Source organism: Rhinoderma darwinii, chromosome 3, assembly GCF_050947455.1.
Source record: "Rhinoderma darwinii isolate aRhiDar2 chromosome 3, aRhiDar2.hap1, whole genome shotgun sequence".
Taxonomy (NCBI): domain Eukaryota; kingdom Metazoa; phylum Chordata; class Amphibia; order Anura; family Rhinodermatidae; genus Rhinoderma; species Rhinoderma darwinii.
Window position 1 is genome coordinate 21088313 of NC_134689.1, and position 25131 is coordinate 21113443.

The 25131-nt window shown below is 40.7% G+C and overlaps 1 protein-coding gene across 2 annotated transcripts in view; it reads right to left on the reverse strand.

Moving 5' to 3' along the window:
• Positions 1 to 25131, reverse strand: part of SGCD (sarcoglycan delta) — a 423838-nt gene that overhangs the window by 44320 nt on the left and 354387 nt on the right. For both annotated transcript variants that reach the window (XM_075856102.1, XM_075856103.1), the window contains 2 exons: positions 20465 to 20552; positions 17407 to 17526 (listed from right to left, as the gene is read on the reverse strand). In XM_075856102.1, coding sequence (XP_075712217.1) covers positions 17407 to 17526; positions 20465 to 20552 — 208 coding nt within the window. The remainder of the gene's footprint in view (positions 1 to 17406; positions 17527 to 20464; positions 20553 to 25131) is intronic.

The following is a 25131-nucleotide window of genomic DNA, read 5'->3' on the forward strand; positions in this document are numbered from 1 at the left end:
CAAAATGTATTAGAATTTACACCAGAAAACGGTCACAAATCATAGCGGAAATCTACTAGTTGGTGTAGATTTCACTTTGTGGGACGTACCAAGGAAGAGGCCTCGTACCTTGCCCCCCCATGCCGATCAGACTAGTCCCTTCACCAATCCTCTTCCCTTCGGGCCTCCTCAGGCTCTCACTACCGACCGTGGCTCATACGACAGACGTTGTATATGACGCAGCACTCAGGTTGTTGAGTGAGGCGTCGCATGTAAGGCTCTAACGCTGATCGGCGCCAGGACCCTGTATGAGCTGCGGCCGGTAGGGAGAGCTTGAGGGGACCCAGAGGGAGAAGCACAGAGTAGCGGTGAGGGCTCCCAAGAAGCTGAGAAAGCAGGTAAGGTAACTTTCACTAAGTAGCGGGCAGGATAGACAACAGGATGGATGCCGATATTAGGCCAGATATCAGAAGCACTCAGCGGAAAAAACAAGTCTCCCTTCATTACTAGGGGGGCAAACAAATTTTAAATGAGTGTTTCCAATCGCATTGGTGCACACGGTGGAGATGGTAACTACCCCCCCCCTTCCTTTCTGATTCTAAATAGATCAGAAATTCTTTATAGGATTCAGCCATAGATTTGCATGATAAAATAATTTTTGCCTGCAGCCACCACTACGGGGAGCAGTGAGCTCTCCCTAGTGGTGATTTTATAATTTACCTGGTTCTCATGAACTGCTCAGAAGGGGGAGGGGGTGTTCCAGGTTAGTAGAAAAACAAAGACTTCCTGCGGTGCTATATAGTATCCAAATAATCCACAATACAGTGACCAAATAATACAACATCTTGCTCCATGAGATAAGGCGCCACCGGGGAGGAAGTTTAAAAAAGGCTACATGTGATTGGGTGGTGGCGGCTCCTAAATAGCAGAGGCCTCAGCACAATGGCCCCTTTTGTTCTTGCTGTTGCCTGGCCCCGCTGATTACCTTTTTTCCTGTCAAATCGAAGCCAGAGAAGATACCCCTAAACCCATGCCCATATTAATAATAACAAAGGATTTTAACCCATCAGCTTTTTATGTCAGACCTTATTATTGATGCCATGTGCAGAATACGGTTTTAAAGCTATGCACCAAAAAAGGTCCTCAAAACTCAGTATTTCCTCAAATCCAGAAAACAAAGAGTAAAAATTGTAATCAAATGAGTCATAGACTCTAATGGATTGCATGGTCAATGCACAGACAATACTGTTCCAATGAGAAAGTGAACCATGGCAACAACCTTTTCTTGCCAAATGCCCAAATTGGCCCCATTTACAAAAATGAGGAAACATCTAGTGATGGTCTTCTAATATAGTGAATTAAATATGATGTTTGGACGCATTCATAAATGATACGTATCTAAATCAAAGCTGTTTTACTGCTTTTTGTACATTCTATTATATTGTTTAATTACAGAAACTTTGATGCCAATTATACCATCTTGTTGGTTGTCTACTATAAGCATTCAAATAAAATTAGTTTTGATCGCATATAGCAGGAACGCGTAATTGCTGCAGCGAACCGTGAACACCAGGTTATCTATGTAATGTACATTAAAGCTTGATGCAGGAAATACTTATTTTTTTCTTTTTTTTAGAGTATTATGAATGTGGAAAGCTTTTTAGATTCTCATGTGCAGTGTCTTTGTGCAGGCTTTCCCTTCAAAGAAAAGCAGTTTGTGCTAGAAACCTCTCCTTTCTAATTCACTAAAAAGTTTGTATCAATGTCTGCCGTGGTACAGATATAGTGGAGCCAGGGGCATAGCTAAACGCTCATGGGCCCCGATGCAAAGATTCTTCTTGCCCCCCCAAACTTCTCATGGCTGACGGCCTGCAGCTTTCAGCTGCATCGCTGGATATCCTAAGTGACCCAACGATGCAGCACTAGCAGCCCAGGGGCGTCACTAAGTTCTTGAAATGTCAGGGGAAATAGCCCCAATACATATACCGCCCAAAAAATTGTGTGTGCGTATATGTATATGTGTATATAGTAGACAGCATATCTATAGCACTACGACCCTATAGCTATGGATAGGAGTAGATACAGTGGCTCAGCAGACAGTATCACACATGATAGCATTAGATACAGTAGCTCAGCAAACAGTATCACACATTATAGGATTCGATACAGCGGTTCAGCAGAAGAGTATCGCACATGATAGGATTAGATACAGTGGCACAGCAGACAGTATCACACATGATAGGATTAAATATCGGGCCCACATCGCTGACGTTGCCTCTCCAGCGCTGGACCCAGGAAAGGTAAGAATATTAATTGTTTTGCTTTTTTATGTGTTACTAATTATTTTTGGGTGTTTGTGTTTTCTTACAAGTTTGGTTGTTGGACTACTTCAGATTCGAGGATGGCTTTTTTTTTATTCTCAATAAAATGGATAACGAGGGTCATGTGGGATTTTTATTTCAATAAAATATTTTTCCTATGTCTTTGTATTTTTCGAAACTTTATTACTACCACCATAGTAATGGCTGCTGGCTGATTGACAACGTGCATTACTAAGGTGAGGCTTAATGTTAGACATGAAGAGGCTAACACTAACCCCCATTATTACGCTGTTACCCCCCGCCACCAGGGGTACCGGAAAGAGCCAAGTATGATCAAGTACCTGACCATCTGTAGTGATGGTCGGGGCACTGGCGCGGCCGCAGGCTGGTATTATTAGGCTGGGAAAGCACAAAAACAGTGGCCCTTCTCACCCTGGCAATGCTAGCCTGCTGCTGTTATGTTATGTTATATCTGGCTGGTTATAAAAATGGGGGAACCCCACATCGTTCTTTCCAATTATTATTATTATTTTTTTTAAATGACATGGGGTCCCCCCCATTTTTCATAACCAGCCAGATATAACACAACAGCAGCAGCCTAGCATTGCAAGGGTGGGAAGGGCCACTGTGTTTGGCATTTCCCAGCCTAATAATGCCAGCCTGTGGCCGCCCCAGTGCCCGACCATCACTACAGATGGTCGGGTATTGGATCGTACCCGGCTTTTCCCGGCACCACTGGGGGCGGTGGGTACCGGGGTAATAACAGAGGTTATTGTTAGCCTCTGCACCGGTTAACACTGAGCCCCGTCTTAGTAATGGACGCTGTCAAGCAGCCAGCAGCTATTAATAAGGCAGTAGTAATAAAGTTTAAAAAAAATACAAAGACATAGAAAAAACAAGTTTATTGAAATAAAAAAAAACACACAACCCTCATTAACCATTTTTTAGATAATAAAAAAAAGCCGTCATCGAATTAGTCCTCAAACCCGACCGAGCCTTTGAAAAAACACAAGCACGAAAAAAAACATTAGTAAGGGCCTGTTCACATCACCGCTGCCCTTCTGTCGGAGGTTTCGACAGAATCAATAGCGCAGTGGACTGCGCTATTGGTTGCGTCAAGAACAACGGAACCCTGTTACAACGGTGACAAACGGAAACCTTTAGCAACGCTTCCGTCACCATGGAGCTCAATGTTGAGGGAAACAGGCGCTGAGGTTTTAGTTTGCCGTTCCGTTGAGAGGTTACCCAACAGAAACCTCAGACGGAACCCCTCAACGGAAGGGCAAACACAGCCTAACACATATGGTAGGCTTAGATACAGAGCCAAAGTGCATGTGTGATACTGTTTGTTGGACCCTGTATCAAAGCCTAAGGTAGGCTTAGAGACAGGGTCCAGCAGACAGTAATCTTATACAGTATAAGATTACTGTCTGCTGGGACCCTGTATCTTAGCCTACCACATGGTAGGCTTAATAGGGGTTGTCCAGTCCCTAAACATTGATGGCCTATCCTCAGGATCGGCGATCAATTTCTGATGGATCGGGGTCCGACTCCCTGGACCCCCGCCAATCAGCTGTTTTGAAGGCTGCATTGACCTAGACATCTTTTCACCACTCAGAACCAATTTCCTCCTGATTTGTTCTCTACAGTATCTGACAATATGGAACATCTCAAGAACCGCAAAGATACTAGAGATCGGCTGGTAATAAAATATACCGCAAATACTTCCTTTTCTACCTGACCTAATACCACTACCATCTTCTCAGACAAAGAAACTAAAAATATGACTAATTTGTTCAATGAACTTGAGAATTTTGTGAGATCTGAATTGCACCACCATATTGACGTCATGTTTCTTACGATATACCTAAACTAACACATAACCCCACGAGGCCTTAGAATGCCCTTTGAATCATCCTTCAAGGATGACATCGCCTTCACGGATGACTGGGAGAGTTTTATGGAAGATTGCTCCTGGGGTATGATGCAAAGTCTATTGAAAAAAAAGAGAACATTTGTGTAATACCATCACCACCCAAATAGACTCAATTATCTCTAAATTGACAGATTTTAACCAACACCCTGATTTTCACTTCATTAACTTAAACATTTCAAATCAAATTCACAAAATAGAACAGGAGACTGTTGAGAAAAAATCTTACAAATTGGCAAGAGACCGCCTTGATTACTTACAAAACCAGATTAGATGCTGGACACCCCCCGAATTAAGTGACATCAATCTAAACTACTCATGAACAAAAAACACCCATTGACAAGTCCGCTAGACCAAGAACCCCCGGTATTACCCAAGTATTAAAATCGAATACGAACTTACCACAAAATAGAAGAGGTAAACAATACCTCAATAGCAAATATATAAACAACAAACCCAAACCAAAACCCCCAACCCCAAATAAAAACTTTTTGACTACTGATTCCAGCATACCTAGTTCTTCATCGAACCTACCGTTAGAACCAATTACCAGGAAATCTACCACTATAGTGTCTGACACCGATTCTAGTTGTTCCAAACCTAGAAACAACACTACAAATCCATCTCCACTAAATCTCTTTATTCTAACTACACACGATACTTCAGGATGTAGACAGCAAGAATTTCCTTTCCACAATTCCGGAATCATTCCCATCTCCTCCCCCTCCCCCATCCCCCTTTACCATAGACAATACTACAGCAGGAGCTGTGGCATCATTTCCATTTCTCACTCCTGCGGTCTCTTTTTTAGAGGAACTCCCGAATCACCACCCGACACCAAAACCCATGAAAAGCTATTTCTTTCCATTGAATCCCAACTAAAAAAGAAAGAAAAAAACGCCTCAGAAGAATGTCAAGGAGGCAAAAAGAAAAAAAGAACAACTTTGACCATGACACAATCTACACGTATTTTCAACCTTTCCAAATATAAACTCAATCGATCCGAATTATCCCTTTTGGAAAAAGGACTTTCCTTTTGCCCTAAGTCAGGACCCAGTGGGTTCAATTTATTTCTAGATCTACACCAGTTCACTAGAAAATTTACTCTAGCCAGACACTTCCATATTCTAAACACAAAAACCAAACAGCCAAAACCAGCCAGCCCCAAACCTGAGGGTGAGCTACATTTACATACGGACCTAAGTGTCCCCTCCAAGTTCTATCCTATTGAAAGTCAGGGCCACTTTATAGCCACTTTCCACGATCTAGTGGCTAATGAATTTAAAGTAGTGGAGATATGTTTCTATAAACATAAAGATAATCTCAACAAAAAAAAAGAAAGAAGCCATCATATCCTTGAAAGAGAATAAAGGGATTGTCATCAGAGCAGCAGATAAAAGCGGAGGGACAGTAATACAAAATAAAGAGGATTACAAAAAAGAGGCCGAAAAATCCTATCTGATCGTAACTACTATACTCCTTTGACCTCAGACACAACTGCAACCATCACTAAAGAACTACATTCCATTATCAATAAGGCCTTCAATGACTCAATAAGTGATAAACAAGAAAAAAAACATTTACTTCCACGCAACCCAAGTACACCATTTTTTTTCATTTACCCAAAATCCACAAAAATCTTACAGACCCACCTGGTAGAACTATAATTTCTGACATCCACTCCCCCACCTGCCACTTATCCCACTATCTGGACTTACTCCTTCAAAACTATGTGCAAGAGCTACCAAGCTATTTAAAAGACTCCACACAATTAATCTCAAAATTACATAATATCCCATGGTCAGATAATTATTTATTATTCACTCTAGATGTCATAGCGTTATATAGTAACCTACAGAATGATCTTGGTCTGAATAGCTTTGCCAATATTTTGAATAGAGACCATACTATAAAGGAAGAATAAATCTCTTTTATTTTACAAGGGATAGATTAAAGAATAATGTATTTTCTTTCAAGGAATTGTTTTTTAGCCAACGAAAAGGGACAGCGATGGGGACAAGAGTAGCCCCAAGTTACGCTAATCTCTTCACGGGAATTTTTGAAGATTCTCATATCCTTAACATTCTCAATTCTAGACACCATATAGTGTTCTATAGGCGCTAGATTGATGATCTGTTTTTCGGCTGGAAAGGAGACTTTCCTTCAGCAAATAAAATGAAATGAAACAATAATAATTGGGGTCTAATCTTTACCAGCAAAATCAGCAACAGTGAAATAAATTTTCTGGACCTGACCATCTCACACAACCACTCCCAATTCATTACCCGTACTTTCTTTAAAAAAGTAGATACAAACAGCTACTTAGAATACACCACCGGACACTACACAAAATGGCTACAAAACATCCCATATAGCCAATATAAGAGAGTACGCAAAAACTGTAGCCTTGATACCGATTTTCACAACCAGACTGGCATTCTTCAAAAACGCTTCAAAGAAAAGGGCTATCCTAATCGCCTCTTATCTGATGCTTATCAGATAACAAACAAACTGAAACAATCAGCTTGTCTAACACCAACAGACACACTAACATCTAGGTGCAACCTTGACAGTTCAAGGAAACTCAATTTTATCACCACTTACAATAAAAAAAATTCAAGAAAATTAGAGAGATCTTGACCAGACATTGGCACGTATTTACCCTCGACCTTTTTCTAAAAACCGTCCTACCAAAGAAACCCATATGTACTTACCGCAGAGCACTGACCCTTAAGAGTATACTAGCCCCAAGCCGAGTCAAACACTGGGCGACCACAAAAAAACCCTCTTTGCTACCAATGGGAAGCTACAGATGCGGTAATGTACGCTGCCTCTGTTGCTCAAATATCCAGCATAACTGTAGCTCCTTTTCGAGCAACAGTACCAATGAAGCTTTCACAATAAGACACAGGTTGACATCCCAATCACAATTTATAATTTATCTGATTAGTTGTACCTGTGGCGTCCAATACGTTGGACGCACAATCCAACCGCTACATTGCCGCATCAATAAACACTGGTCTAACTGCAACAAAAAAATATGGACACATAGCTTCCCGAAACACTGTGCCTTGGCACATGGAGGTGATTTTAATTGTTACACAGTAATGCCCATTGATCATATCGACATTCAGCAAACAAATAGATTTATCTAATATCTATCTATTAGGGAGACATTTACCCTTTGGGATCTTGATGATGGTAATTCTCCACCTGCAATTGGACACGCCATGGACAGAAAATGATTTATGTACTGCCATTGTACTGGATGAGAGGCAGAGAAAGCACTGTCACCTGTGTGTCTGTCTATCTATCTATCTATCTATCTATCTATCTATCTATCTATCTATCTATCTATCTATCTATCTATCTATCTATCTATCTATCTATCTATCTATCTACCTACCTACCTACCTACCTACCTATCTATCTATCTATCTATCTATCTATCTATCTATCTATCTATCTATCTATCTATCTATCTATCTATCTATCTATCTATCTATCTATCTATCTATATCTATCTATCCTATATAGCTATATCTATCTATCCTATATAGCTATATCTATCTAGATTAGAAACTTAAATTTACACACTGAGGTGCGGAAGTGGTTTTTAAATGGATCACTAGAGGTATGCTTTAAAGGGATTATCCTAGTTGCTAAAATTGTTTATAAACAGCTGCAAATGTCCTCAAATCAGTACTCCCCTATTGTTTTTCCTGGCAATTCAGCACTGACGCTCCATCGGTCCTCCCGTTTTTTGGGCCAATATGGGACCGCTGAATCCAGCATGTGACCGCTGCAGCCAATCAGTGGCCCCAGCGGTGACCTGTCGTATTCCTGGCATCAAGGCACCCATCGCTGAGCATTCGTGCCAGGAATACAACACCTGACTGCTGGGGCCTCATAAAAGTGGCATGTAAACAAACACCTGGAGGACCGCCGGAGCACCAGCGCTGGAATGTTGGGGGAAAAAATAGGTGAATACTGATTTTTTTTTTTCTTTTTTAGGACATTTGCAGCTGTTTGTAAAAAGTTTTTACAACTCTGATGACATTAAAACATGACATTATTGAACTGAATAAATATTTTGACCTAGTGATTTGCTGGAGATTTAGCAAAGGTCGTAGACACTCTGCATGGTGCGTATGCTGCTTCAATGTGGCAACGTATTACGGAGGTTCTATGGCATCCGATGGAACAAGGCAAAAAAATGTTCTCTTGGATTTGGAATGAATTTAAGAAAAACCCCAAAAACCTCAGAGGTACAGTATGGGCTTATAGACTTTTAGAGGTTGCATATTATGGCATTGAATAAGGCCTCATGCACACGACCGTAGTGTTTTTCTGGTCCGCAAATTCCAGGACCGTGTTCCGTGAAATGTCATCCGCAGTTCATCCGTATGTCCTCCGCAGTTCATCCGTATGTAATCCGCAAAATGCGGATGAAAAATAAAAAGCCTAGGTAAAACATGATGACGACAGAACTCATTCCCGGTCGTCGCCTAGCAACACTTCCGCAAATCCGCAAAACTGCGGATGACACACGGCGGTGTATCCGCAATTTCCACGGGCCCATTGACTTCTATTGGCATGTCCGCACCGCATTTGCGGCCCATAATAGGACATGTCCGTAGTTTCTGCGGCACGGATGTGCGGACATGCGGAGAGCCGTGAAAACACGGATAGTGTGTATGGGCCCATAGAAATGAATGGGTCCGCAATTTACCCGTGGATTTGCGGTTGAATTGCGGACGCAAAAACACGGTCGTGTGCATGAGGCCTAACTTGGAGCCGTAATACAACTGTGTGCATAAGACTTTACCGAAATCTTTAATAAACACCAGAAGGTTACAGTATTTTCAAGATTATCAAAATACAACGGAAATTCATCAACCATAATTAATTTTCTATAGGGGAAGATATGATTTCTCAGTAATTATGTAATAAGATGGGTATGGTTGTGTATTTCTGAATAATGTTCACCACAAAATTCATAAGACATTAACCTTGATGAAATGTATTCACACGAATCCATCCTTTTAATTTATGCATTTTTTTTGTTAATTATGAACAAGAGGTATTTACCGGACAGAAGGAGTTAAGCCGTCCTTAATAAGCCAAACTAACCTAATGCTTTAATTAAAAACTGCAGTTGAATCGAGATGAGATACAAATGACGGTAATTAAGATCAGGTGGTATCTAGAGGGCAATTTTATTATTAATCTGAAAAATACCTCTGACTAATTAACGGGGAGAAAATCACCTTGTGGCCTGCTGTGTATATCAATATCACAACAGTAAGTACATAGATAGACTCAATTCGTTATTAAAGGCTGTCAGTGGGAGACCTTTCATTAGGAAAGATTCAATACGAGTCATTTATCACTGACACCCGACCGGAAAGCCGATAAACAAAACAGCATAAGATTTGTTGGGGTAAAGGGTCATAATAACCATGAAGGTATATAGGTATACATTAACTATAATTTCATTATTTTTATCTTTAAAGTGTTGTATTGTTTGGGTAATGACATAATTAATAATTTCTTTTTATACATTTTTGGGGAGTGTTTTTATCTTTTTTTTTTACATTCAATTATATGGTATTTATTTTTTTATATCTTTTTTTTTTTGACAATTTTTTTAACTGAATTTTCATCCTAAAAATCAAATTAAAAATGCTAGTTGCCTTTGCTTGTTAGCATCAGGAAATGTAGTAAATAATTCATGAATGTAATGAAATATTATTTAATGAAAAAGCATTTACATAAAGTTTCTAATGCTTCCAAAATTTTATGCACTTTATGGAATGAATCACAAATTATTAAATAGTAATAATTTTGGGTCTAAAGAAAAGCATTAACTGATGAGAGCCGAGGCTTGTTTTTTTTTGGTTTATTTTTTTCATGTACATATAATTATCATTACATAAAATGTTCTACTGGGATGTCCTAAAAAATATTCGTTATAGAGATGGATTATTTCTACTCAGAAACAAAGCGTTGAACAAAGAGTACAGTTTATTTTAGCATCAGGCCTCATGCTCATGGCAGAACTGTCTACAGTAGGCTATATGAAGGCACATCGAGTCCCTGTGGCTCAGTAAAACCAAATTGTGGGAAATTCGTGTGCTGCTGTTTGGTGCCACCATACCAACCAGGACTTTATCTCCTTTAGGGTATGTTCACACGGCCAAATTTCAGACGTATACGAGGCGTATTATGCCTCGTTTTACATCTGAAAATACGGCTCCAATACGTCGGCAAACATCTGCCCATTCATTTGAATGGGTTTGCCGACGTACTGTGCAGACGACCTGTTATTTACCCGTCGTCGTTTGACAGCTGTCAAACGACGACTCGTAAAAATACAGCCTCGTCAAAAGAAGTGCAGGACACTTATATACATTATATGCAGGACACTTCTTTCAGACGTTTTTGGAGCTGTTTTCTCATAGACTCCAATGAAAACAGCTCCAAAAACGGACGTAAAAAACGCCGCGAAAACGGCGCGAAAAACGCTGCGAAAAATGCGAGTTGGTAAAAAAACGTCTGAAAAGCAGGGTCTGTTTTCCCTTGAAAACAGCTCTGGATTTTCAGACGTTTTGGTTGACTACGTGTGAACATACCCTAATACGGCATCAGATGGAACATGCCACAAACTTTTATTGCTAAGATATGCCACCATACTGAGAATGAAGGGGTAACAGCAGCCCTGTGGCCCTTGTCTGTATTTCCTTGTACATAGGCCCCCACGGCCACACACTGTACAGGGAACTGCAGCAGGACCCTATTCAAGTGAAAGTGGAAAACTTTGAAGGGGATACGTTGCTAAAAGAGCCGCTTCGTTCCCAGAATTGGTTGGGGTCCCAGAGTCTGGTAGCGTGGAAAGTGATGGCGTATTCTATGATATTTGAAAAACAGAAATAGACAATTATCACCTATCCAAAGGATAATTGTCAGATCGAAGGGGCCCCACCGTTCGTAAGATCAGGGAATTCAAACCCCCAAATGTTCCTCATTACATACACTGCAGTGTGAAGGAACTTGATTGGAGTAGTGGTCGAGTATGTGCCCGCCGCTCTATTCAATGTCTATGGGACTAATGGAAATAGCCAAGCGCTGTACCAGGCTGTTTCCGTCGTTCCCATAGACTTTGAATGGAGCGTCAGAGCGCATTCTCAATTCAATTTCCTCCTCAGGGTATGTGCACACACACTAATTATGTCCGTAATTGATGGACGTATTTCGGCCGCAAGTACCGGACCGAACACAGTGCAGGGAGCCGGGCTCCTAGCATCATACTTATGTATGATGCTAGGAGTCCCTGCCTCGCTGCAGGACAACTGTCCCGTACTGTAATCATGTTCTGGACGACAATGCCATAAATTAAAACGACAATTCCACGATTTATATCTGCCTTGATCTGTGACCTGGTCTGGCTTTTATTGATGGGATGCAGATCTGTCATTTGGCATGACTGACTTTACAAGACTCCACCCGACAACGACCGCAAAAAAAAAATCGAACATTGAAGATTAGCTTTTCCACAGATATCTGTCTTCGGTCGGCGCCTGTGACTTTTGTACGCACGACAAAAAGGCAAAATCGTCCTTTTTGTCCAACCAAAATCTCTAGTATATGGTCAGCCTCATTTGTTGGCCGAGATCTTAGAACATCACCCTGTAGTGAGCTGACTTCCATGTCTGAAAAATTTTGCACAATTATTTCTCGATTATGCTAGCAGTAGTTGGTTCAGCTGATGGCACTGGTGTTCTTCAACGAGGTTTATCCAAGTTTAATTAATATCAAATCTGTACATTGCAAACAGATCAATACTGTGTCTGATAGAAAAGTAACCATTTAATTACCTGAAGAAAAAAAATCAGGTCAGCTTAATTAAACTCACTGGGCTCTGCTCGTTTCAAAGATGCGTATAGCTCAAAGGAAATGTGCTTTTCTCTGATCCAATATGCTACAAGTGGAAAGAAATTATATATATGTATATATATATATATATATATATATGTGCATGTATATATATATACACACATATATATATATATATATATATATATATATATATATATATATATATATATATATATATATATATATATATATATTATATTGTTTTTGTTTATTCACATATGGTCACATAAATATTACTGGTGGGATTGTATGGGTAGGTAATGCTACAGTATTGTGGGTAGCAATTCTTAAGGAGTTTTCCATAAGCTTGTTGCCCACCACCTAATATTTAATTTTATCAAACCTAAAATGTTTAGGCCACTAATGAATAGGTCTAGGTGTCAATGCAAATGACAATACTTTGGGCAAGAACCCTGTACGGCGGCACATGAGTGGCTATGAGTCTATATTAGCATGAGGTACTGTGGTTCTGTAATACGGCATGCCTCGGTGTAAAATAGAAGGCACACAGAGGTGCAGTAAGGGCCAATTACAATTTATGGGCACAGTATAATGGATTGGTATTACAAGGGTCCGTAATACGGCGATACGCATGAGCACTTAGGTTGACAATATTGAATACGATGATACTAAGATCTACTCCTGTGGGCAACCAAGAACAACTTGGATCCTTATTATTAGGGTTAGGTAAGCTTGTTCAGTAATAATAATACTTAGCTTTTTTATATGGATCACTAACATATTCCGCAGCATTTTAAAACTGGGCAAATAACAATCAAGTAAAATGACAAATAATCAAAACAAATGAACAAACAATGAGACAAATGGAGAGAGGTCCAGAAGACCTGTTCCTTGTGTTAGCATGGGGAATATATATATATATATATATATATATATATATATACATATATATAAAGCAGCGTGAAACAGTCACCCACCCAATGCCTGAGCCAACACGGATATAAAGTGCAGAGTGACACCACAAGTGTAGCTAGTTGAGGACAGGGTGGTGTGGAGATATTTGTGACCAGGCCAGGTCGTGTATGGGCCATGGACTATGGTAATATGACATATGCCTCCTTGAAGAAATTAGTTTTAATGGCACACTTAAAACGATGAAAATTTGAAGCATGTCTGATGACAACGTGGTAATGTGCCACACAAAATTAACCAGTGTATCATGTATTGTGCGGTGCAAACTTTTCTAATAGCCTTTTTTTTACCTTGACTATCTTTTAACAGTGTCTTTCTGGACACAGATGCCCCATAAGTCTCTTAGATTCAGATGCCCCGTAGATTATTTTCCACAAAGACTGCCACCAAAGCAATGTGCCAGCCACAGGTGCTTCCATACAGGCCATCAGATGTCACCAGGCACAAGAGTGCCTGCGACAGAGATCCACCCAGGATGCCTGCCATAGAGATCCCATTCAGAGTGCATGTAAACAGGGATTTCTCTCGGGGTGCTTGCCACAGAGATCCCCCTCAAAGTTCCTGCTACAGAGATCTCCCTCAGAGTGCCTGTCACCAAGATCCTCCTGAGAGTGCCTGCCACAAAGATTCCCCTCAAAGTTCCTGCCACAGAGATCCCCCTCAGAGTTCCTGCTATAGAGATCTCTCTCAGAGTGCCTGTTACCGAGATCCCCCTGAGAGTGCCTGCCACAAAGATTCCCCTCAAAGTTCCTGCCACAGAGATCCCCCTCAGAGTTCCTGCTATAGAGATCTCTCTCAGAGTGCCTGTTACCGAGATCCCCCTGAGAGTGCCTGCCACAAAGATCCCCCTCAAAGTTCCTCCCACAGTGATCCCTCTCAGAGTGCCTGCCACAGAGATCCCGTTCGTTAAAAAGCGACCCTTGCAAGTTATGTTCATAATTGTGCACTAATTTACAGCTTTTTACCGGATTCCGACGCTCTACTATTTTTAAAAAAAGTGAGTGGTGTTTAGGGCAAGTGGGTGAGCCACCCGAGGCCCGACACATTTACTATAATTTAAGCCAGAAATTGGCGTAAATTATAGGGAAATTTTCACTTTCTGGCGCGCAGTATGGCGTTATCTACAGTGGGGGCTGTATGGCGGTATCTACAGGGAGGCTGTATGGCGTTATCTACAGGGGGCTGTATGGAGTTCTCTACAGTGGGGGCTGTATGGCGGTATCAACAGGGGGTCTGTATGGCGTTATCTACAGGGGGCTGTATGGCGTTATCTACAGAGGGGGCTGTATGGCGTTATCTACAGGGGGGCTGTATGGCGTTATCTACAGAGGGGGCTGTATGGCGTTATCTACAGGGGGGGCTGTATGGCGTTATCTACAGGGGGGCTGTATGGCGTTATCTACAGTGGGGGCTGTATGGCGTTATCTACAGAGGGGGCTGTATGGAGTTATCTACAGGGGGGGCTGTATGGCGTTATCTACAGAGGGGTCTGTATGGCATTATCTACAGGGGGGGTCTGTATGGCGTTATCTACAGGGGGGGTCTGTATGGCGTTATCTACAGGGGGTCTGTATGGCGTTATCTACAGGGGTGGTCTGTATGGCGTTATCTACAGGGGGGGGGGTCTGTATGGCGTTATCTACAGGGGGGGTCTGTATGGCATTATCTACAGAGAGGGCTGTATGGCGTTATCTACAGAGGGGGCTGTATGGTGCTAACGCCATACAGCCCCCCTGTAGGTAACCCTATACAGCCCCCCTGTAGATAACGCTATACAGCCCCCCTGTAGGTAACACTATAAAGCCCCCCCTGTAGGTAACATTATACAGCCCCCCCTGTAGGTAACGCTGTACAGCCCCCTCTAGGTAACGCTATACAGCCCCCCTGTAGGTAACGCTATACAGCCCCCCCTGTAGGTAACGCTATACAGCCCCCTCTGTAGGTAACGCTATACAGCCCCCCCTGTAGGTAACGCCATGCAGCCCCAACCCCTCAAAAAAATCTAACCTACAGTGTGTCCTACAAAAGACATGTATCCCCTCTCCACAGGATAGGGGATACATGTGTGATCGCTGGCAGCGATAGGGAGAACGGGGGACCGAAAGTCCCCCGAAGTTCTCCATGACTAACCTCTGACTTCCGGCGTCTGCGGAGCTCAATAAAAATGAAAGGAGCGCTGGTCACGCATGCGCACAAGCATGACCGGCGCTCCATTCATTTCTACGGAGCTGCCAACACAGACCCCGGAAGTCCGAGGTTTGTGATGGAGAACTTCAGGGGACTTTCGGTCCCCCGTTCTTCCTATCAATGCCAGCGATCACACATGTATCCCCTGTCCTGTGGATAGGGGATACATGTCTTTTGTTTAATGGCAGAGCGGGGAGATACCTCCCTGCTCTGCCATAGTGTTCAGTGGCGTCCCGCTGTAGCAGCCATAGCGGCCATTGCCTCCAATGCACCACCAGTCAGTTATTCGGTGAAATAATATGTCAGAGAGTGATAAGATTTGAATTAAGAGATTCCTTTTCAAATTGTCATTTTATCGGAGACGCCATCATTATGGGAATTCAATCACACTGACAACCTGCTTTATAAAGCTGTATAGCTCTGTGTAATTTAAGCGAACTTGAGGAAGACTCTCTAGGGTCTTAAGAAAACTGAACTCCTTCTAAAAGAAACCATGATCCTGCTTGCGTTAGGAGTATCGTTCACCAGATAACTATCTAGTGCTAAATTGCACGCCGTTGCCATGGCTACAAGCGGGAAAGATTGCGGACACTATGTTCATATTCTGAATTTTGTGTAATTTAACGGCTGAACAAAGTAGATCCAGAGTTGCCATAATGGAACCGATTACCTAGCATAGATTTTGATGACTCCAATTTTTCTTTTTTGAACATCTTAAAGGCTATGTACACCTTCAAAAGTGTGTTTATATATATATATATATATATATATATATATATATATATATATAAAATGTCAGTGTGTCTGGTGCAACTTTCAAAATAGTTATTATTACAAATTATTTTTACTTTTTCAGATACAGCTGCTTAGTATTCTCTGTACAGAGCAGTTGTATAGTATAGTACGCTAAGACCTGAATCCGTCAGGCCTGCGGGACTGACGGGTTCAGTGTCAGAAGGTCCTGCGTGTCTCTAAACTTAGATGTGATGGATAACGGGTGGATCACATGCAACACCCGCTGCACTTTTTGAGATGCAGCTGCAGGATTCAGCAGGCGATACAGCTGATCTGTAAACAGAATACAGAGCAGCTGCATCTGAAAAAGTAAATTAAATTTTTAATAAAAACGAATTTAATAGTTGCACCAAACGCACTGATAGACATTTTAATAAAAAAATAAACAAAATCCCTTTCAAAGGTTTACAAAACGTTGTGCAAACAATACAACCTCCTTCACTACAATAAATGATAGGTAAGCATCTAGTGGAAATATCTTATGGAAGATGCCTATGATTTGGGTGTGCTATAAGTTAATACTTTGAATGTTTGAGAAAAAATAATTGTATTTCTATAATAAAAAATAGTACCAAGTAGAAATTACTATTCACCGAGTTCACACAAGTTAAACGGGTGCCAATAAAGGGTAATGAAAAGTTCTACAACTTTCTAATATACTTTGTGATTCAAGTCCTCAACGTTTTAAGATCTCTGTTGGCTGTGAGTGAATGAGATCATTCTTGTTAGGGACCGTAATTTCGGATCAAAATTCTGATCCATTCATTTCTATGGCCCACAGACACTTTCCTGTATATTTACGGGAAGATGTCCGGGCCGTAGAAATGATGCGCAAATAATAGGACATGTCTTATTTTATGATTTTACGGACCGTGCTCCCGTACTTTACAATGGGAAAACGGCCCGCAAATGTGGGTGTCTGTCCGCAGCCGTCCGCGACTGGCTGTGCCCATAATCAAGGACCGTGATTACGGCTACGGCCGTGTGAAGGAGGCCTTACAGGCTGAAAATCAATATAGAGCTAGTCCTGCTTTTAACTGAGAAGTGGATACAATTGTATCCAGTCTAGGCAATGCTCTGAGCTAAACAACCTGGACCCAAGACTGATTAATTTTACCTACCCTGATACATTGTAACAAATCATCAGAGAGATTTGTGCTGCTGCTGCTGTATTTATCTCATATTAAATACTAAGTGATAAGTGACTCCATCACAACAAGAACGGGAAAGTGATGACAATACAAATGAAATGGCATAGACCCAAATAAAATTGTAAGAATATTTATGATATCATGCAGTCTTTGAAAGGATAGTCAGTACCTAAAACGCGCAATCTATCTGCTCCAACAACCACTTCTTTGTTGTTTGCCGAAAACAGTAGCTTTCCTTCATTTGACATCACCTCCAGATTATTCCCTCGTGCCCGAATACCATCTGATGCTGTATAGAAAAACAATAGAGAAGTTAAACAATAAATCTTTACCTCCCAGAATTTCACGATAATCAACAAGAGTTTATAAAATAGGAAAATATTATTATTTAAAAAAAAAATTTTGTCCAGTCTTATGTAAATAAAGCTGAAATGGTGATCAAAAAATGTCAGGGTGGCACCCCCACCAATTGAAAGAACAAGGGACATCACTCCTCTGTCCCTCCCAAACAGCACATCCATTGTGAGGAAGAGTTGTATAAGGCGGCAGTCCCCCGTGGTTGTGTTGGTGGAGGGCGGGTTTGGGGGATTAGGATCCTTTTCTCTAGTGATCAGTGAGGGTCCCAGTTGTCAGACCCCTACAAATTACCTCATAATCCCCCCCCCCACACACACACAATTATCAAGGTTTGCGGTCAGTGAATGGAAACTTTCTTGTTTACAGTCAAAGCCTGAAAACCCATTTAGACCTTACATTTCTTATAGCTGAGAGTTTGTGACAGTTGTACCCAGCCTAAGCAATCCTGTCAGCTAAAAAATCTGGACATTGTAGCAAACCATCAGGACGGGGGAGAGATTTCAGCCTTATTTACCAACGGGAAAACCCTTTTAATATTAATAAACTGTATTTGGTCATGTTCACACATTCCAGATTTGTTGCAGATTTTTGGTCAAGTAGGTGGAGCAGTGGGTAGGAGCACCGTCCTCCCTGCAATTCAGCAGTACCCGTAGGCTACTGATTCCTCGAGAGGGTGCTCTTTCACATTGATCCATCTACATTTCCAAAAAATGAGCAGAAATTGGAAGGACAGAATCACTTTAATTCTCTGGTGAACAATATTTCGGACTTGTTTTATTAGCTGCTAAGTCTTTAGAACAAGGATCTACCGTTCAGAAACCTCTCTCTATTATTGTAAAAGGTTACCGGTATTAAAATTCTGAAAAATTATTACTGTAAAAGGAGAATACTGAATACCTATTCGGGTTAGGAACAAAAGGCCCGCCATATAAAATAAATGACATGAATGACCTACTTATTCCAGAAAACAGTTACTGATCTACGGCCTGACACATCCATCGAGATGTAATTATCATTTTAGACAATGTGGCAGGAAATTCAGTAAGCAAATCATTCCATTATGGTATGTTCTTGTGGTCGACCATGAATCTAGAGCCACCTGTATATATTCTGTATGGTTCCTACAGGAGCTACATAGACTCTATGATTCTACCAGAAGTACCAAATTAATAATTGGTTATATCATATGTTTCTTGAAGGATAAAATTGCTCAAAAGGGTAAAAGTTTAAAAACGTACAAACTACTACATTAAATATACCTAAATCTCAGTGCATTCTGACCCATAATACAGTAATGTAGCTACTCCCGAATGTCTACTGTTCAGTGTCAACATAGACTTCAAGTCAAACTAGAGCTTCCCATTCCAATTATTCATCCTTCAGACTCTTTTCCTAGGTATCTGCACAAACATATTCAATGGTGACACATATAGCGTTCCATAACTATCTCGTTTACATGCTGGTGACACCTATTGACAAACGGTGCCAACGTCTCTTCTCCACCACCAAGCAGTAAGCAAGATGGCCGTCACTCTCCAGATATTGAATACAGTTATTTGCACGATTGGATATTTTTTTTTAACTCTCACCACGAGGGGATACTAAAGGGATGGATACATTTGTCTGGATTTCTCTTTGCATTTGTTTTTGAGTGTATTTTTTATTGTTTTGCGTACAAACAGTACAACAACATAATTTGTGCATTTAAGATAAAAATATCAATATTGAACTTCAAGGCTTCTCATAAGTTTAAGAACAAAATGTACAAACTACAGAGAGAAAAAAAAAAGAGAAGAAAAAGGATGGAATGGGAGAATGGGTTAACAGGCAGAGTACCTGCCTCATAGAGGGGCAACTCTCCTGGCATTTATATTGTGTATATTAGCTAAAGGGAGACTGGAAGGTAAAACCTGCGCTGTGGGGAGGGGGCATATTTTTTTAAAAACTCATTAAGATGATGCAGTAGTATAGAGTTTTTCTGCTGGATTTCTTTTTTGAAGGATTTACCTGGTTTAGAAAATTTATTTTCCATATCTTATTAAGTCATTCACAGTTAAAAGAGGAAGGATCTTAATCAATTAGTCGGAGCAGAGAAAAGCTACAAAGAGAGTCCGCTTCTCTGGAGGACCCAGTACGACCTTGCATTATGCCAATAGTCCATTGATTTCATGTAATGCTTAATTTCCCCTGTGGTGGCGCTGCAGGGAATTCTACGCTAGGACTTTCAGCAGTGAAACATCCTGTGATCAACTTATTTTCAGGGGACCATTCTAACAAAAAGGGATTATGTAGAGAGAAGATAGCATTTTAATAGACAAGGAAAGCCCTGAATTACATTATTAAAAGTATTTCCATAATTTAAGTCACATGGGAGATCCGAAAACATAAATAAAGGTCACAGAACTCCAAATTTACAGTAATGGGTACATTTTCCTATTTATAAACAGTGCAATTGGGGTAATCCCACGTTTTGGACAGAATACAGCTGTACTAACATGTTTTCTAGACCAATGGACATTTTTCTTGGTCAATGGTGAAAAACTTTTCAGAATAGGCTCCTTCAAATGATTTTTCTATTTGTTTTTGAGCACTTTGGACTGCAAAAATTTAGAATAGAAATGGATTAAAATTGACTTTTTGGGAGTGGGACTAGGGGGATTATCTTTATGTAACTCAGCATTTGTACAAGGTATTGATGTAAATCGCACTCACATATAAAATGTGACGTAGCTGTTTTGTAAATTTTGTAAATTGTTATGGACGGCTCTTTATTGGAAATTTTTGAAGTAGCGGGAAAAGCAGTCTTTGTACCGACCCCCTGGAGTCCTTGGACAGTAAAGAAGTTTGCAATCACTTTTAGACGGTCTTACCTGTGACAAGTTGAGTGACAGGCTTCATATCCTCATTGAGAATATTGAGAGTTATATTTCGATCAGACTGAAGGTATAACGGGCTCCCCTGCAGGCATGACAACACAGGGAGAACAGATTAGCTCCTGATAATTTACAATACCAAAAGATCACACGAGACATTCGAAACGGCTCATACAGTTTAATCATTTAAATACCCAGGAGGCCGCACAGTTTAATTCATACAATAAAAATTCATCTGCCATCATGTGAATCATTTTTATAACAGAATTCGACATAATTTTTTTGAGGTTTTATTAAAATGTGTCTCGAAAATAAGTCTTCAAACATGATGGTGGCCATTAGTCCTCCTCTCTCATTTTTTGAATAATGCAAATTTAAGTTTAGTCTTACGACTTCTCAGGAGAGGAATTTCTTTACAAATTCTCACTAGTTTTTCACTTTTTGAAAATCTCCATCTCTATCACTTCAATGAGAATAAAGGGTTGCCTCTATTGTAACCATCAAAGATATGGGAGACTGAGAGAAGGTGCTTACGCAGAAGAAAGGGGGCCCCATAGCAAAAGTCAAAAAGTCATTACCCTTGATAGAAGGCTTTAGCACTTGTTCACCTTCTCTTCCTATCGCCTGTTGAAGATGGCATGAACCTCAGACAGGTACTTTATCCTTTGTTTGCTAATGTGGGGATGACTGTGATCAGGTAGAATGCCATGGTTCACACCATCCATGAGGATATGGTATAGAGAAATTCTGTGTTGGGGCTCACCTTTTCATGGACCCCATAGCAGAGGTCTCTATGTTTTGTACATCATTCACTGAGAGCTTCCCAGATCCGTATATACATAATAGTATCCTTCACTTTTTCATATACTGTCAAAAAGTTTTTATGGCCATGGTGCCCACCCATCAGCCCGATTGTGTGTGTGTATATATATATATATATATATATATATATATATATATATATATATATTCATATAGGTATGATGTATGCAAATAACCATGCCTACTTTGTGTGCCTACCTATTGTTCCGGACTCAAATAAGGGACCAGTAATTAATTTGTGCAGCCATGGCCTGTCCTGGCAAAACCTACTATGTGGCCCAATGATGAAGTCCCTGGTTTATGCAGTACCCTGGACCATATTTTTAAGCAAACAATATCCCAAAAATAAATTAAATTATTTTTCCAAATCATTCAGCCACGTTGTTATATCTGTGCCTGGGAAATGTATGTGGCAACCAATATGGCGACCATGATAGCTCCTACAATAGTTACCAACCAGTTTTAGAGATTTCCCGAGTTCTACTTGAAACTTCTGCCGTCTTATGCAAAAATACATCATCTATACCATTATATGACTAGGCTGATTAACTGTCCACATATCTGGAGTCTGGTATCTGTAATGGTGGCCACTTGTTGTCACCAGCCGTCTCAGTAACAGATATAACTTAATTTTTTTTAACAACTTGACAATAATGGACAACTCAACGTGCGTGATGTTTCAATTCCAGGGGACATGATCTTTAATTCATAGTGGCCTAGTATGATATATCTTATTAGACGGCTTGCCTCTTGACTGTACTCAGTTATTCAACCAGACTGTTGATGCTGAATGATCGTTTTGGTTTTCTTACAAGAAATTCAACCATGTGTAGAAAAATATATGTTAGAAATCAAACCTCGAAATAAAACTGTCTACCAGATGCAACCTTTGGGACCAAACCAATCAGGATGCTGCCTCGGAAGTATATTGCCAAGTCGGCGTCAATACTAATGGAACTAACATAATTATATGGATGCTCAGTCATCTTAAAAGCCTGGATATTGGGAGGTATATATCAGTTATTTCCATTCTGAGGGATATTGGAGTCATCTAGAAAGTGTCGAGTTCTAGTTTTGCATCTTAATTCGGCAGAAGTCTCGGAAAACAAGAGTTCCCATCGCTTAGTCTTGCAGTGGCAGTAAGTTGCTCTGACTCCCAGCGGAGAGCAGATGTCTAGGCTTCGGCGTACACTATATCAGTCAGAGACATGGCTATTGCAGCTGCAGATGGTGATCTTGCTGACCTCCTCTGTCTGTATAAATCTTTATCATTAACCTGCCAGCGAGGAAGATGTAAAGACTGTTTATGCACACACTGATCCGTAGCATACGTTTCCCGTCTACGGTTTCCTCCGGCAATCGGCTGCCGGCGCTGTCAGAAAACTTTGGGTTAATGATCGGCTTTTTAATATGTCCTTAGGGCTGTGTCCATGTATACAGTCAGTTTGCAAAAAGCTAAATGTTGTAAAAAAAATAGTTGTCTCAGTTTTGGCCTCTGTGCAGACTGGAAAAAAATTACCTAGATTTGCATTTATACAGCAGCGCATAAAGTGAAAATGTATTTCATATATTTAGTAAAATGAGCTCGGTCTTCCTGATTTTTTGCTATACAGAATGCCTTTTCTTTATATCTGCTATTGTTTTTATCAACAAGGACTTAAAGGGGTTTTCCGAGACTTCAATATTGATAGCCTATGTCCTAGCCTTGCATGTTTACCAAGGCACAACGCCGTATATTTGTGTGGCTGTGCCTGGTACTGCAGTTCAGTCCCATGTGCAGCCACAACCAAATGTACAGCCCTGTGCCTGTGTAAACACTAAAGGGGACACTGCTCTCGCTGGAGCACCACGACCCCTTGATTCAGCTGTACGGTGTTGGTGCTAGGAGATGGACCTCCGCCGATCAGATATTGATAGCCTATTCTAAGGTTAGACCATCAATATTACAGTCTTGGAAACCCCTTTAAGATCCCCTGAGCAAGTCTTTCCCTTGCCCTTGATGACAACAAATAGTAGAAGTAATAACAATACAATGTCCAAATGCAAAGAAGACATCCTGACCGGATTATAAAATATAACAGGTAAATTTAGCCAGTGCTGAACTATAGTGTGGTCAAAAGAGACCACCATTTAGGAGCCTCTTCCAATCCGCACCAATCACAGCTTATTGGGGATTTCCGCTGTGTCGGTTTATCGTAAACTTTATACATGAAAATGTTATGATAATATTTAGGGGATATTTAGAACTGTTGGGCACTGTATGGCACTATTATATGTGTTCATGGCATAGCTCTATTATGTAGGCACTAAATGGCTGTATTATGTGGGCACGAGTATGTGGCTATGTTGGTTTCATTCAACTTTCTTACAGAATATTAGACATGGTCTAACAGAATATTAACAAAATGCGCCCAGCGTATAAGTTCCTCTTCTGATTATTTAAAGGGAAAATCTAGTCAAAATTATTTTATAGATATATGTAAGTGAACCATATCTTCAAGTCTGTCTTGGACCACCACTGATTTCCAGTAATAGAAATCTCTAGGCAAAGGAAAAGAGGTTTGAGTGCTCCGTAGACCCCTTACATTGTCAAAATCAATGTTGGCCTTTTAAAGAAACAGTATACAGCAAAAATCCCCCAAACTGCATCTCTTACTAGACCGAAAGTATGTGTTGGCGAAACAGCCTTCAAACTCGAGAAGCTTTACTCTATTCTAAAAAGAATTGCAAGTGATAAGTGATTCTCAAAGCCGTTTTATTAAGCCAAATCAAGTGGTCAGTTAGTGACCCATGACCTTTAATGCCTAAGGGGCCAAGATCACTGCCGTCAGCACAGTTCCTAAAATGGTATTTACTGCAGCCTTTACTTCCATAGGCAACATAGATAGGGTAAGTACCACTTCTTCCTAAAAACTGGCAGTAAATAGTGGGCAACTGGGCAGAGGATCACGTCGCCCTTATTTTATACAGAGGGTAAACAAGTGCCGGGCTCTTCTCTCCCTAAACGGGGCTGGTGCAGTGGGGTCAGCCAGTGCCAGGATGGGTGCTGTCTTAAAAATGGAAATAAATATAATTTTACCTGTATTAAAAAAACAAAACCAAAATATAAAAATGTCAACCTTTCTAGTCCCCTTCTAAAACGTCCGTCACCCTTGATTTGCGTAACAGGGACTTTTGAAATATGGTGTCAATAAAAATGTTTTAATAGAAAAGCAAGTAAAAGAAACGATTACATGAATTCTTCTCTTGGTCGATTTCATTTAATTGAATTTTAAAACCTCTAAGTGCAGGCACATGAGATTGCCGATTCACTTGTTCTGCCGAAAACCTGGAGTGACTCTAGTTCCCCAAGGACAGATGTAGCAGACCTGCTGTTTACACCTGCAGGCAATAATAATTTACAAGTGAACAGTACAGTATTAATGGATGGCGCTCCGCCATGGCAGGAGATAGATATCCTTCCCTCACTTGGGATTTTAACCTATTTTTCACATGTAAAAATATTACGTTTACGAACAAGCCTCTGGAGGAGACGATAAATACTGGAGGTTGTCACGATCTAACACCAGGGGGTCTTATGAACTGTATATAAGCTGCAGTGGTGCTTGCTAAGAATAACATTTTATTTTGCTATTTAAAATCTGATTTTGTCTGTTCTTTTATTGCCTCACACACAATGACACTGGTTCCTCCTGATCTCCCTGGTTCATGAAAACAATTATTGAAGTCTGACCCTTAGGGCCCTTGCACATGACAAAGCTGAAAGCACAGACCCTTTACTGCGGCACATGGAGACCCTATAGTCAGTGCCCTAACTATTGTGGACTTAAAGGGGCTCAGCA